Source organism: Salmo salar, chromosome 26 (assembly GCF_965601325.2).
Source record: "Salmo salar chromosome 26, fSalSal1, whole genome shotgun sequence".
NCBI classification, from domain to species: Eukaryota; Metazoa; Chordata; class Actinopteri; order Salmoniformes; family Salmonidae; genus Salmo; species Salmo salar.
In genome coordinates, this window is record NC_138316.1 from 21,212,402 (window position 1) to 21,228,499 (window position 16,098).

Below are 16,098 nucleotides of genomic sequence, written 5' to 3' on the forward strand. Positions count from 1 at the left end.
ACTACTGGCTGTTACATGAGGTGTCGAATGACAGGTGATTGTCACATATATCCCTTTGTTTTTCATAGCTGCTTTATACATCAAATTAAGCTCTCTATAGTTGCCTACTTATGTGCCGAGCTACTGTAGGAGTGAAGTTTGTTTGTAGTAGGTGTGAATGTTTAAACGTGAAAACGAACCTGGGATCTAACCGCTATTTCCCCCCCCCCAAAATTCAAATCACAGTGCAGTTACCACAAAACATATTATTTTTTGTAGGCTATAAAGGCCTGGGGAAAGTTAGGAAGAGTCGAGCTTTATGAATTTTGTTATCGTTTTAATGGAAAGTGACATGTTTTCCATCCCTAGTTTGTAGATAATTCTTTATTACAATTTCCAGCCCTTTGTTCTTTTTCAATTCTTCGTTTTTGTACAGTGCCATTAGCTGAAGCTTTCATGTCTTTATCTGCGCTTCAAAGTGCTGCCGAGGGACTCAAGCATTCAGTTTATGAGTTTTCTGACTTGCAGTTTGTAATAACAACCAGTATCTTCCCTACATATTTCCCCGGCCACGGTGGTTTCCCAGTATGGATGCTATTCATTTTTCTGCACCTTACATGTGGAACAATCTCCAAAACACCCTGAAATTGGGGGAATTGGTGCCTCTAGGATTTTTCAGACTGCTGTTAGGGGACCCTTGAACTTATTTGTTTTTTATGATTGCATTGGGTGTATGATTGTGTGGATTTGTTTTTTATGATGAACGTGTATATTGTGCTTTTTTTGTATAGGTATATTTTTTTATCTACAGGGCTCACCTGCCAAAATATTAATACAAAAAAAGTGTGTGTGTATTAGGACACCCATTCCTCAGTTTCATATAGAATTTGCTGAAACTCATTCCTCTTGATTTCCTGTAATTCAATACCAGTGGGTAAAAATATGTGTGGGGGCACAGCGCAGGAGAAACATTAGAAGCATAGCTGCTGCTGGGAGCCAGTAGCGCCAGAGTCTTGAGTGAGTGGCCTGAAACCGAAATGAACATTTCTCCATGCCGAAGAGACTCCTGTGTTCTTGTTTCTAGTGAGGTGACCAGGAGGAGTGGGGCTTTTGGAAGAGGCAGGGGGGTGTCGGAAACGGTCTGTCTATATTTCAGAAGGCACAGTTGCGACAAGGCTGAGGTTTGGCTGGAATGGGAGTTCTGCCCTTTAAAGCCTTTGTGCAGCTCTCTGTGACTGGGTTGAGTTCAGCTCCTTAAAGAGGCAGACCACTGGGGTTACTTCAGTCTGAGGGGCTTGTGCGTTTGGGTCGTGGCTCCACAGAAGAGCACCTGACCTCCCCTGACTGCTAGCCTTACAGAGCAGCCCTGAGAGGAATGTAGGTTGTCACCAGAGCTATTTTGGCTATGTGCAGCCGCTAATGATTGTAATCACAGAGCAGAACGGGACTCTGAGAAGTTGCCGCCGTTCGTTTTTCCTCCCCAGCAGGTCTCTTGCCATGCTCACTACTGGCTCCCAGGGATTAGAGCGTTAGACGAATGGCACGTCGGCTCCGCTTGCACTTTGCGTCGAGGAGAAGCAACACGGATCCTCTGTCAGAGAGCCTGAGCAGCCATGGTGAGGAGAGTGGTCTCTGTGTGTCAACCCGCAGCCCCACAGAGAGCCTAGCACACAGCTCTGTCCACATGAAGATGATTCCAGGGCAGCTAGCCTTGGCTTTGCCTCCCCTGTCACCGGAGTACGGTAATTTACAGCGCTATTCATCAGTATTTATACCCAAGGTGAACACCGGCAGCGGCAGCAAGAAGAGTACTCTGCAGATCTCCCTGCAGCCCCGTGGCAAGCTGAATGGAGAGCTGGAGAACAGCACTGAGGGCGGGGAGCCAGGGGTCGGTGAGGTGGGAGCGGGCAGTGGCTCAGATGGGGGCTCCTGTAGAAGCAGCACGGCCAGCGACGCAGGCTACTGCAGCAGCAGCAGCATCTTTGAGCCAGAGCTCCCAGATCAGCGTAGGGCAGCCCAGGAGAGGAGTCTGCCCCGTAGGAAAGCCAGGGTCCCCCTGAGACGCTGCTCCTCCCTAGTTATATTTCCACGGAGCCCCTGTAATACACCACCAGCCTCCCCGGTCAGCCCTGTGGCTCTACCCTCCCTGCCTCCAGTCAGGGGCTCCTACCAGACTTCTCACCAGCTCCAGTTGTCCCCCAGTGAGCCCCTGCAGGAGGACGAGACGGGTACCTCGAAAGCGTCCATCGCCACGGCGATGAACGGCCTGCGACTCTCTAAGAGCAGCTTTCCGTCAGTGGAGTTCAGAGACGCCAGGCCCATGGTGCATTTTAACGTTCTCCTTCCGGATAAACCTAAAGACAAAATGGAGGAGTGTGAGAAGACTGACCGCTCGGAAAATTTAGACCGACACTCCAGTGTGCTACTGCACTTTGCCCACCAGCGACTAATGTCTGGGAAGGCATCTACAAACAGAACAACAGTCAATGTTGAATGTCCTGAATCTCCAACCCAGACCCCTCAATCGGAGGGTGAATGTGGCCCTCGCCACATTAAGCTGTTTCGCAGCACCTCGGCTTGCTTGCTCCCCTCAGCTAAACTTTCAGAGAGGAGCCACAGTGCCGGTCGCGCAGACAATGGAAATGGACAGGAAATGCCTGAGGAAAACCATTGTCATCATGCCTTACAAAGGAGCTTTTCTCTGGAAGTCCCCTACCATAAAACTGGTATTTCATGTCACGTTTCCAACCAAAAACTAGGTAACTCTCCACATGTGCACATCCATGTGTCCCATGGCTCTGGGGCAAGGGTCTCTAGCCCTGTCATTGATGTAAACACTAACCACAAAAGGGATCACATACAAAAGAGCCCTGCAAGAAAGACCACGGTGAGTTTTTTTCCTTCACTGGGTGGGGTAGGATAGGAGCTTAGCAGGGCTGAGAATAGAGAGAAATTAGGCCTATGCTTTGGCAAAATGTAGTAGAACGGGTGGTCCGTTTATTGGTTAACTTATGGAATTGATGTTTTCAGCTGTGTAGTGTGATAGTGTATTGGCTCATTGTGGTTGGTCTGTATTTGTACCGTTCACTTCTAACCTCAATAAATAGAGATAGTGAACACCACAAAGTGGGGTATTTATGTTTTACTTGTTATGTCCGTCACCCATAAGATGGCGTATATGAAATGCTCCGTTAGTTTCCATTTTAAATATATTGTGCTGTTTAGGTCCCGTGTGGCTCAGTTGGTAGAGCATGGTGTTTGCAACGCCAGGGTTGTGGGTTCGATTCCCACGGGGGACCAGTACAGAAAGAAATGTATGCATTCACTACTGTAAGTCGCTCTGCATAAGAGCGTCTGCTAAATGACTAAAATGTAGTAAAGCACTAAACCTACTCTCTAAGAGAGATGGCTGAGAGTTTGTGTGTAACTTTCAGTGATGTCCATTTGATAATGCCTCCTCCTTAATTTCTCAACGCTACCTCTCTTAATTTCTGATGCCATATGTAGTCTGTACCCTACATGTTGCTCTGTTTACTCAACCTTTGGGCTCCCTGCGAGCAAGCAGAAGCTAAGTTCAGTAACTGAGAAGACAGCTACAGCTAAGTCATGCGATTAACAAGCCCAATGTGGACGAACATTCAAAGGTATTCAGTTGTATAACAGTAAACCATTAACATACTTGAACCCAGGAAAATGCTAAAAGAGAGAGAAAAGAAAGCCTCCCTCATGTGATACTTGTCTGCGGCGGCCTTGTGAGTGCGTGTGTTTGTGTACACACGTGCTTTGGTTAAGAGGGGTTCTCCGTTTTTATTATTCTATTAACGCTTTGAGTAATCAGTTTAAGTATTTACCCCTGGCTAAATTTAGTTGCGAGAAAATCAGCCCCCCCTCGCTATAAATAAAGCTCCTCTGAAATATTCCCCCCGACTCCAGATAGTCTGGCCCGCTGTTGCACTGACCAGTCCTATGAATTCAAATTGAACAATGTGATACTAGAGTAGCGCTCAGTTATGCCAGCTATCCGCAGGCCTGGGGATCATGTTATGTAGGTAGTGGGTGTTTGGCGACGGAGCCTTTTACAGTAAAAGGATGGTGTGTTCCCTTCCTCGTGGGTCCCCCTGCTAGACCGTGTTTGTAAAGCATCATGTGTCAGTCCTCCCCCTCTATCACTCATGCAACCCTCGCTCCATCTCCCTCTTTGCATTTACCAGCTTGTCAAGTAAGACCTGCACCAGCAATTAGCCAGAGCTGTAACCTTTTATAACAGCTGAACTCTTATATAATCTCATTTAGGACATGAGATCCCCTCCGCTCCATACCTTTTGCTTAAGCCCAGCAGGTCATAAGCATCAGTGCTCCTGTTTTTATGACTTATTTTAATCCAGTGATGGCCTCTTAGAGAAGCTCCTCTGGAAACATAATCTGAATAACAGTTGCAAAACATGTTTATTACATTTATTCCACAGGACACTTTTGACATTTTTGACTGGTATATTCAACTTTAATTAGCTCCAATCAGTACTGTTGCCTGGCAATGGCTTGTGCCATTTCAAGAGGGCTGACTGATGCCATATGTTCCTGTATTTTGACTCTGTCTCAAAGTAAGAGTTATCTCTGATGTAGGGAAAAGTAGATACTCAAAACGCTGGTGTATGTGTAGCCTGTCAGTGGAGCGTGAAGAGAAGGAAGACAAAGGCGTGCTGCCAGAATTGTGCCAGTGTGGTTTAGCCACGTGGAGAGAGCTTTGTTGTTGGAATCAGAGGCGAGCCCACATGGCCTCCACTGTGGCTACATCTCCTCCCTCCTTACTTTGTCTCTCTCGTTCTGTCTTTCCCACTCTCTTCTTCCCTCTGCCTCTGTGTCCCTTTCCCATCTCTCGTGAGCTGACCATATGCCTTTTGGACATTGACAAGGCTAAGCACCATCTTGATCTGAGCCCTGATACCTCACTGAGCCTGATAAGTGACTGATTTCTCCTGGTCAATCGATACACCTTAATCCCTATTTGGTTGTTTAAAGAGTAGCAGCCCCAGGATCAGCTCAGTGTTGTGGCCAAACACAGAGGATAAACAAGACACCAAGCACAATAATGAAGAAAAGGAGAATGAGATGAATGACAGTCTCATAATGTAAACATTGAATCTCCCTAATCATGACGATCAGTCCCCAGGCAGTGAATTTCAAGAGTTCAAAGGTCATGCTCGTTATATGCATCCCATCTGAGTGTTGTCCTGGATGATGCAAGAATTACCTGCTTTTCCTTTCGATGTCATGTGTACAGATACTCTACAGTAGCATAGCTGTTGGCAAACACTTTTCCAGGACCAAGCTGGGTTAACTACAGTAATCGGACTCCACTGAAAATGAATAGCAGGTGACCGCATGCGTTGTTCCCTCTAATTTTTGCGGCACTGAGCAAATTTCAGGTCTGATGAGCACAAACTTCAACGTTGTGAAAATTCTCTGCAACTTCCGTTGTGAACACTTAGGTTGTACCCCCTTTAATTTACTGTTTTAACAGTGACCAGGTAGGCTACTGTGACTATTTGATCATAATCTAGGCCTACCATAAACAAACCTATAGAGAAAATGCATCAGATAACATTTTAACATGGAAACAGAGGTTCTATCATTCAGCCTACAGAAGGCCTACATTCCATGAGACTTTTGGAAAAAAACATGCAGGGCTTGACATTAACCTGTTTATCCACTTGTCCTTCAAATGAGGTGGTGACTGAACATTTTGTTTGTTGCAAGAAACCACTTTACAAAATAAATGCATTATTATTCCCATACCATTATTACAGAGAATCAGACACATTATGCTACCCTCTGCCTATTGGCTACTTAGCTTATTCAAGCCTGTCTCAAAATACAACGCTGGCCCTTTAAGACATAAAAAAAAAAGCTCTTTACCTGACTTGCTTTTCAAAGATGGCTATAAATGTTCACATTTTGTGCTCTTGTAGGAAGCAATCACTTCCACATTTCTGACTACAAATTAGCTATAACTGGGCTAATAAATCACTAACTAGCAAAGAATATGAACAAATGTACACACGTGGCTACACACGTGGCTCGCTTTGATCTCAAAACAAGCGCATAATAATCGTTCATGCTGTAAAACAGTCCAGTTCAAAGTGAATGGCACAAATCCAAATATGGCAATGGTCGATTTGCATATAGGTCTACTGCAGCTCTGATTGGTTATGGCGGACCGGTCTGTATAGAGTGCAGGCCTGAGTCGTGCCTGTCAATGCAATAGAAATCCTACTCCGATGTGCTCTGCCAACAAAATCTCTTGCATAGTTAGTTTTGCATACTAATTCTTTTTGTTTTGTTATGTTGCATTGAAAGTGGCTCTTGCATTGATTCGATCACAATTCCCACAGTAAAGGGACATGTTGATATTGTTAAATAATGGGGAGAACTCTAGAAAGTTGAGTGAAGTTCAATCTCGTGCTTCTCTGCGCAGGCTGATATTTCTTCTGCTTGGCAGTTCTGGGGGCGAACGTTAGAGGGAACATTGACAACATGTATGTTTTTGTTCTTTTTTTGATGCATCAGAGCACCAGAACAGGTTTTTTTCTAAATTGCCTTAGATCACTATCAAGGTCACAAGGTTTACTATCAAAATTGTGTAATTTGTTCCCCCTGAACTCTTACCTTTTTTATCTGGCCTGTGATCTTATCGAGATCTGAGGCAAAAATACAAATGTGTATAAGACCTCTTGTCTTGATGGATTTAGCTTCAGTAGAGAGAATAAATACAAAGTGAGTAGAGCGTATGGAAACAGTTTTTAAGATGAGAAAAGATTATGTGATTCGTCTTGTTTTCCATGTTGAGAGGCACACTTAATGTCCATGGATACGTGTATGGACGTTTGAGCAGAACAGTATGCCTGGCTGACCCAGTTTTTCTGCAAGCTGAGGTTTTGGAAGCTGCTACAGGAAGGGGCTTTGTTTTGTGGCAGAGTGGCTGCAGAGCAGGTGCATCCAGACCAGAGGACCCCACATGCAGACCCAGCTTTGTCCCTCTCTGAGGTGGTTTGTTGGCAGGCAGACTCTCTCCATGGAGCAGAAAATTGTCCTCTTCTCCTGCACAGACCATTAACGAACTCCTTGCAGTTGAAACACTTGGCCAAGGCCATCCTTTCCCTTACATTACCATCACAACTGAGGCTTAAAAACAGAGGCTAATTGCAAAGCATTCTTGTACTTATAATTATTTTTTATACATACCGGTAAGTGGATGTTTTATCTGATAAACCTCATCAAAACAAATCACTCCAGCCTTTCTCTACCCTATAATGGGAAAGGTCTGTTTAGTAGGAGCTGCACTTATTCAGAATTCTACACAGCTTTTTCATTGTTTTCTATTTTCATTATTGAACTTTTCTTTTTTTTTTTGAAAGGACATTCTTTATGACAAGATAATATATCCACCACACCGGGGCTCCAGAGACCGAGAGAGAGAATTCCTCTACTTTGTGGTTTGACCTTAATTTTCAACATTTGATGTGTTTTCCTGAGAGAACCAGGGCATTGAAGAAGAGGAAGATAATGAGTAATATAGTCTAGTACTTTCACATTTTGGATGGACTGTTTACTGCTCTGTTTGTGTGGAGGCCTTCCGTACATTTGTTTTTGAAAACCAGTTCAGACATTGAGTCAGGCAAGAAATATACATTTAGAAACACTACCTTTTGAAGTGGACTAAATGTTTTAGTTTAGTTTATTAATTCGACCATTTTAGAAAAAAAGCACACACAGAACTTGAAAATGCCCTTCACAGTATGGCAGTGAAATAAAAAATAAAAAACAGAGGAACAACATCTATCTCATCATTCCAGTTACATCATAAATGTCATTCATATGGGCACAGAAGACATCAAACATATTTTTACTTTATTTTTAAAGCTGCCCAGAGAGGATGATGTTTTTATGGACAGAGGCAACTCATTCCATTCTGAGGCTCCAGTATACAAGAAAGTACCTTTCCCAGCATTACTTCTGAACCTGTATAAGCACACATCAGCTACACCTGATCTGGTGCTGTGATTGTGTACATCCCTAACACGAGGAAAGTAATCACTTAGATATCTGAGTGCAGGACCATAAATACTCCTGTATTTTTATTTTATTTCACCTTTATTTAACCAGGTAGGCTAGTTGAGAACAAGTTCTCATTTACAACTGCGACCTGGCCAAGATAAAGCATAGCAATTCGACACATACAACAGAGTTACACATGGAATAAACAAAACATAGTCATTAATACTGTAGAACCAAAATAAAACAAAAAGTCTATATACAGTGAGTGCAAATTAGGTAAGTTAAGGCAATAAATAGGCCATGGTGGCGAAGTAATTACAATATAGCAATTAAACACTGGAATGGTAGATGTGCAGAAGTTGAATGTGCAAGTAGAGATACTGGGGTGCAAAGGAGCAAGAAATAAATAAATACAGTATGGTGATGAGGTAGGTAGGTAGATGGGCTGTTTACAGATGGGCTATGTGCAGTGATCTGTGAGCTGCTCTGACAGCTGGTGCTTAAAGCTAGTGAGGGAGATATGAGTCTCCAGCTTCAGAGATTTTTGCAGTTCGTTCCAGTCATTGGCAGCAGAGAACTGGAAGGAAAGACGACCAAAGGACGAATTGGCTTTGGGCGTGACCAGTGAGATATACCTGCTGGAGCGCGTGCTACGAGTGGATGCTGTTATGGTGACCAGTGAGCTGAGATAAGGCGGGGCTTTACCTAGCAGAGACTTGTAGATAACCTGTAGCCAGTGGGTTTGGCGACGAGTATGAAGCGAGGGCCAACCAACGAGAGCGTACAGGTCGCAATGGTGGGTAGTGTATGGGGCTTTGGTGACAAAACAGATGGCACAGAGCCGTCCAGAGTAGTGATGCTGGAAGGGCAAGCAGGTGCGGGCAGTGATCGATTGAATAGCATGCATTTAGTTTTACTTGCGTTTTAAGAGCAGTTGGAGGCCACAGAAGGAGAGTTGTATGGCATTGAAGCTCGCCTGGAGGTTAGTTAACACAGTGGCCAAAGAGGGGCCAGAAGTATACAGAATGGTGTCATCTGCGTAGAGGTGGATCAGAGAATCACCAGCAGCAAGAGCAACATCATTGATGAAAACAGAGAAGAGAGTCGGCCCGAGAATTTAACCCTGTGGCACACCCATAGAGACTGCTAGAGGTCCGGACAACAGGCCCTCCGATTTGACACACTGAACTCGATGAGAGAAGTAGTTGGTAAACCAGGCGAGGCAATCATTTGAGAAACCAAGGCTGTCAACTCTGCCAATAAGAATGCGGTGATTGACAGAGTAGAAAGCCTTGGCCACGTCGATGAATGCGGCTGCACAGTAATCTCTCTTATCGATGGCGGTTATGATGTTGTTTAGGACCTTGAGCGTGGCTGAGGTGCACCCATGACCAGTTCTAAAACCAGATTGCATAGCGGAGAAGGTACGGTGGGATTCGAAATGGTCGGTAATCTGTTTTGTTAACTTGGCTTTTGAAGACCTTAGAAAGGCAGGGTAGGATAGATATAGGTCTGTAGCAGTTTGGGTCTAGAGTGTCACCCCCTTTGAAGAGGGGGATGACCGCAGCAGCTTTCCAATCTTTGGGAATCTCAGACGATACGAAAGAGAGGTTGAACAGGCTAGTAATAGGGGTTGCAACAATTTCGGCAGATCATTTTAGAAAGGGAAGGTCCAGATTGTCTAGCCCGGCTGATTTGTATGGGTCCAGATTTTGCAGCTCTTTCAGAACATCAGCTATCTGGATTTGGGTGAAGGAGAAATGGTGGGGGCTTTGGCGGGTTGCTGTGGAGGGTGCCGGGCAGTTGACCGGGGTAGCCAGGTGGAAAGCATGGCCAGCCGTAGAGAAATGCTTATTGAAATTCTCAATTATAGTGGATTTATCGGTGGTAAGTATTTCCTAGCCTCAGTGCAGTGGGCAGCTGGGAGGAGGTGCTCTTCTTCTCCATGGACTTTACAGTGTCCCAGAACTTTTTTGAGTTAGTACTACAGGATGCAAATTTCTGTTTGAAAAGGCTAGCCTTAGCTTTTCCAACTACCTGTGTATATTTGTTCCTGACTTCCCTGAAAAGTTGCATATCACGGAGGCTATTCGATGCTAATGCAGAACGCCACAGGATGTTTTTTTGTGCTGGTCAAGGGCAGACAGGTCTGGAGTGAACCAAGGACTATATCTATTCTTAGTTCTACATTTTTTTTGCGTGGGGCATGCTTATTTAAGATGGTGAGGAAGGCACTTTTAAAGAATAGCCAGGCATCATCTACTGACGGGATGTGGTCAATGTCATTCCAGGATACCCTGGCCAGGTCGATTAGAAAGGCCTGCTCGCAGAAGTGTTTTTAGGGAGCGTTTGACAGTGAAGGGTGGTCGTTTGGTCGCAGACCCATTACGGATGCAGGCAATGAGGCAGTGATCGCTGAGATCTTGATTGAAAACAGCAGAGGTGTATTTGGAGGGCGAGTTAGTTAGGATGACATCTGAGGGTGCCCGTTTTTACGGATTTGGGGTTGTACCTGGTAGGTTCATTGATAATTTGTGTGAGATTGAAGGCATCAAGCTTAGATTGTAGGATGGCCGGGGTGTTAAGCATGTCCCAGTTTAGGTCACTTAGTAGCTCAGAAGATAGATGGGGGCAATCAATTCACATATGGTATCGAGGGCACAGCTGGGGGCAGAGGGAGGTCTATAGCAAGCAGCAACAGTGAGAGACTTGTTTCTGGAAAGGTGCATTTTTAGAAGTAGAAGCTCGAATTGTTTGGGCACAGACTTGGATAGTAATACAGAACTCTGCAGACTGTCTTTGCAGTAGATTGCAACACCGCCCCCTTTGGCAGTTCTATCTTGGCGGAAGATGTTATAGTTAGTGATGGAGATTTCAGGGTTTTTGGTGGTTTTCCTAAGCCAGGATTCAGACACGGCTAAGACATCAGGGTTGGCAGAGTGTGCTAAAGCAGTGAGTAAAACAAACTTATGGAGTAGGCTTCTAATGTTAACATTCATGAAACCAAGGCTTTTACGGTTACAGAAGTCAACAAATGAGAGCACCTGGGGAGTGGGAGTGGAGCTAGGCACTGCAGTACCTGGATTAATCTCCACATCACCAGAGGAACAGAGGAGAAGTAGGATAAGGGTACGGCTAAAGGCTATACGAACTGGTCGTCTAGCACGTTCGGAACAGAGAGTAAAAGGAGCAGGTTTCTGGGCACGATAACATAGATTCAAGGCATAGTGTACAGACAAAGGTAAGGTAGGATGTGAGTACATTGGAGGCAAACCTAGGCATTGAGTAATGATGAGAGAGATATAGTCTCTAGAGACGTTTAAACCAGGTGATGTCATCGCATATGTAGGAGGTGGAACGTTCATGGTTGGTTAAGGCACATTGAGCAGGGCTAGAGGCTCTACAGTGAAATAAGACAGTAATCACTAACCAGGACAGTAATGGACGAGGCATATTGATATTAGAGAGAGGCATGTGTAGCCAAGTGAACATATGGGTCCAGTGAGTGGTTGGGCTGACTGGGGACACGGCGATTCTGACAGTTAGCTGGCCGACGCTAACAGTTAGTAGGCCGGGGCTAAACAAGCTAGCAGTTAGCAGACCCGGGGCTGGCAAGCTAGCAGTTAGCAGACCGGGTTAGCAAGCAAGCAGATGGCAGACCGGGGCTCGCGGTTGGCAGACCGGGGCTCGCGGTTGGCAGACCGGGGCTCGCAAGTTAGCCTTTGGGGGACGTTGCGATGGGGGTAAGTCTGTTTTTGCCTCTTCGTGCGGTGACGTCGATAGACCAGTCATGGAATTAGTAGGGTTCCAAGTAGCTCTAGGTAGCTAGTAGGCCGCGGTTAGCAGAATGGGCCTTCAGCGGACGTCGCGCCTGAAGGGCCTGTTGGAATCCTCGGGCAGATTGTCGGTATTGCAGTCGTAGAGGATCGGCGGGGTTCCGTGCCCCGTACCGGCAGGAGAAGGGGTCCGGATATTGTAGCCCAGGAGTGGGCTTCGGTGGTAGCACAGGAGCCCTGGCCGGGCTAGCTTCAGGCTAATTGGTGGTTGCTTCGGGATGGAAACGCTAGCCAGGAGTAGTCACCCGGGATTGCGGTTAGCTAGTTGCTTAGATTCAGATGAAAATGTTCAGAGTTTGCGGTAGGAATCCGGGGATATGGGGGGGAAAAAATAATAATAATATGTCCGTTATGCTCTGGTTTGAGTCACGTTGTTCGAACTGGCGAGAGCTTTCCGAGCTAAAGGTTGGCTGATGACTGCTAGCAATGGTTTGCTGACTGATAGCTGCTAGGTAGTTAGCTGGCTAGCTTCAGTTGAGGGATTCCAGATCCGAAGTAAATAGAAATACTTTAGAAAAAAACAGACCACGCCACATTGGGTGAGGCGGGTTGCAGGAGAGTATTTAGAAGCTGAGGTTTAGGAAAATATTTTAAAAAGATATGCGAAGAAAAAGATGTAAAAAGATATATACAAGGGGCACGAAAAGACAGACGTCTGACTGCTATGCCATCTTCGATCTGTAAACCAAACCTAGTCTAATCTGGGACACCCTAGCCTCAACAGGCAGCCAGTTTAGTTCCTGAAAGCAGCTCCTGCCTATGTGAGTATGTGGACTCACCTTCAATACTACCCTGATCAGCTTATTCTGGGCTATCTGGAGCTTCCCCTTCATAAGTTTAGATAAGCCCCCAAACAAGGAAGTACTAGCATAGTCAAAATGGCATTGAATAAGGGCAGTAGCTAGCACTTTCATGGAGTCCTTATCAAGCAGCTTGGACTTTCTAGCCAAAAACTTAGTCCTGGCATTAACCTTCCCTAGCACTTTATTGGCCATGCTCACACCTCCCAAGCTTCCATCAAGGATACATACCAAGTAGCTAACAGAGGTTTTAGTAGTCAGCACCTCACCCCCTAACTCCACTCTGATTTCAGACGACCTACACAATTTAGGTCTGGATCCAAAAATAATTTCTTCAGTTTTCCCCAAGTGCAGAGAGAGCGTATTATCTCCAAGCCATTTGCTAATGTTAGAAAGCTCTGTGCTAAGTATGCTCTCCAACATAGTTTTACTTTTGTGAGACACAAGAAGTGTAGAGTCATCCGCATAAAAAAAAAGACTGCAAGAACAAGCATCTTTCATATCATTAATATACAATAAAAACAGCAGAGGCCCAAGCACGCTCCCCTGCGCAACGCCACAAATCATTGGTTTTGCCTGAGACAGTGAACCATTAACCTCTACTACTTGCTCCCTTCCTGATAAATAGGACTTTACCCAGCCTAGAGGGATACTGCTTAACCCCATGCCTCCAGTTTGGAGATTAGGAGACAGTGGTTAACTGTATCAAAGGCCTTCTGTAGGTCAAGCAGTACCATTCCACACAGATTTCCCTCATCAATCTCTTTCCTGATGAAGTCAGTTAAGTAAAGTAGACATGAATCGGTGGAGTATGTTTTTCTAAAACCTGACTGAAAATCATACATTAGACCCTGTTTGTTAACATATTCATACATTTGCTCATGTACAACTCTCTCCAGGATTTTTGACGTTACAGAGGATAGATACAGGCCTATAATTCCCAGGGTCAGATTTGGGAAAGGTACCTTGTTCATGAGAGAGATTAACGATATGCGTAGTACAAGGGCCAATTTGCTCAGCAGAATCTATAAGAAACCTTGCAGGAATATTATCCAGGCCTGTGGCTTTGGAGCGTTTTAAACTCTGCCAGCATACTGACTATTTTGGCTGTTTCTACCTTTGCAAAAGAAAAAGAGTTTTGCTGAACCCCTACCTCTACATTATACTTCTTGACTTGGTTGCTTCCATACAAACCAGAACTGGTGGGCACCTTGCTAACCAGCTTGCTGGCAACAGAAGTAAAAAAAAAAAAAAAAAAAAAAAAGAGTTGAATTAATTGTCAACCTCTGCTTTTTCATATACCATCTCCCACTTGATGTTCAGTCCAATACTGTTTTAGTTTGTTTTTGGTAGTACTACTACAGCCTAGTTCCTTAAATGATTTCCAAAGCTTTTTAGGGTATTTTTTGTTCTCAATTATTTTCTCAGCGAAGTAACCCCTCTTCGCTTCATCCATCCTGCTCTGTGCTTAATTTCTGTGACGTTTATATAGGACAAAATCATGCTGCTCTTGAGAGTTCTTACATTTTTTAATGACCTTATTCCTTGCTTGGATAGATTCTAGAATTTCATGATTAAACCAAGGGCAGATCTCTGCTTTACCCTGACCCGTCTAATGGGAGCCATCACATTCACCAGATCAAGGAATCTACATTTAAAGACTTCCCAGGCACTGTCTACCCCTACACTATCTTGCACAGGTGACCAGTCAATTTTACCCACTTCCTCCCTAAACTTTTCAACACAGTATTTTTTGAGTCCTCTGATTCAAACGGTTTTGTGACACTTAAATATATCTTTAAAAATCCTCCTTGTGCAAAATGTAATAAAATGTTCACTGATTCCATATACTATTACTCTACTGCGATATTTTAGATTTTTCAGACACCAATATTAAGTCAATCGTACTTTGCACTGTTTCACATGTCCCGTTGGGATCTTTTAGAATTTGGTAATCTACAAAAGTGCATAAATACATTGTGGGTTGGGCTATTCTTTTCGTAAACATCAGTATTGAAATCCCCTAACAAAATTATTTCCTTCAACAGAAGGAAATATGAACTTTGTTTCATCTCGTCAGTTGTAATTGTTTTATCCTTTATGTATACCATTAAATGCTGAGATATTTTAATGACTGGTCAATTGGAGTGTATTTGAGCCTAGCTCGGTAATAGCAATAACAAACGTTCATGTTTTATATTTTAGAGTGAAGAAATCCGAGCTCTTACTTGACAGTTTTAAAGTTACCCATTTTAAAATCCAGACTTATTTCACCAGCTGGAAACTGTTTTTTTAAAAAAAAATGGTTTTATTCCAACAACAAAACCTCTAAGTTGGCCTACTTTTGCCTGCCTTTTTGTCTGGTGGCTTTGAATCCATCATACACATACACTTCCTCTCTTTTTGAATACAATCACAATGCCGTATATCCAATATTTGGAAATAGAAATAATGATGATGACTTCGTAAAGATTCGCAAACTTGAGAAAATAACATTATCATTGCTATGACCTAGTCAGAAATACACAATATGTACAAAAGTATGTGGACATGCCTTCAAATTACTGGATTCGGCTATTTCAGCCACATCCATTACTGACAGGTGTATTAAATCGAGCACACAGCCATGCAATCTCCAGAGACAAACATTGGAAGTATATGGCCTTATTGAAGAGCTCAGTGACTTTCAACGTGGCACCGTCATAGGATGCCACCTTTCCAACAAGTCAGGACGTCAAATTTCTGCCCTGCTAGAGCTTCCCCAGTCAATTGTAAGTGCTTTTATTGTGAAGTGGAAACATCTGGGAGCAACAACGGCTCAGCCGCGAATTGGTAGGCCACACAAGCTCATAGAACGTGAATGCTGAAGCGCACAGCGCAGAAAATTGTCTGTCCTCGGTTGCAACACTCACTAACCGAGTTCCAAACTGCCTCTGGAAGCAACGTCAGCACAAGAACTGTTTGTCGGGAGCTTCATGAAATGGGTTTTCATGGCCGAGCAGCCGGAAACGAGCCTAAGATCACCATGAGCAATGCGAAGCGTCGATTGGAATGGTGTCAAGCTCACCACCATTGAACTCTGGAGCAGTGGAAATGCGTTCTCATGTGGAAATCTCGTTCTCAAGTTCTTATTTACAACTGCGACCTGGCCAAGATAAAGAAAAGCAGTGCGACAAAAACAACAGTTACACATAAACAAACGTACAGTCAATAACACAATAGATCAATCTATGTACGGTGTGTACAAATGTAGGGAGGTAAGCAATAAATAGGCTATAGAGGGGAAATAATTACAATTTAGCATTAACACTGGAGTGAAAGATGTGCAGATGATGATGTGCAAGTAGAGATACTGGGTGGAAAAGAGCAAGAGGATAAATAACAATATGGGGTTGAGGTAGTTGGGTGTGCTATTTACAGATTGGCTG

At 44.2% G+C, this 16,098-nt stretch overlaps 1 protein-coding gene across 3 annotated transcripts in view; it reads left to right on the forward strand.

The window, feature by feature from the left end:
- The first annotated feature begins 507 nt into the window (after positions 1–507).
- Positions 508–16,098, forward strand: part of LOC106587433 (E3 ubiquitin-protein ligase NEDD4) — a 35,651-nt gene continuing 20,060 nt past the window's right edge. The window contains exon 1 of one of the 3 annotated variants that reach the window (XM_014175826.3): positions 508–2,866. In XM_014175826.3, coding sequence (XP_014031301.1) covers positions 1,517–2,866 — 1,350 coding nt within the window. In that variant the 5' untranslated portion in view covers positions 508–1,516. The remainder of the gene's footprint in view (positions 2,867–16,098) is intronic. The other 2 variants (XM_082969509.1, XM_014175822.3) reach the window with 2 other exon arrangements.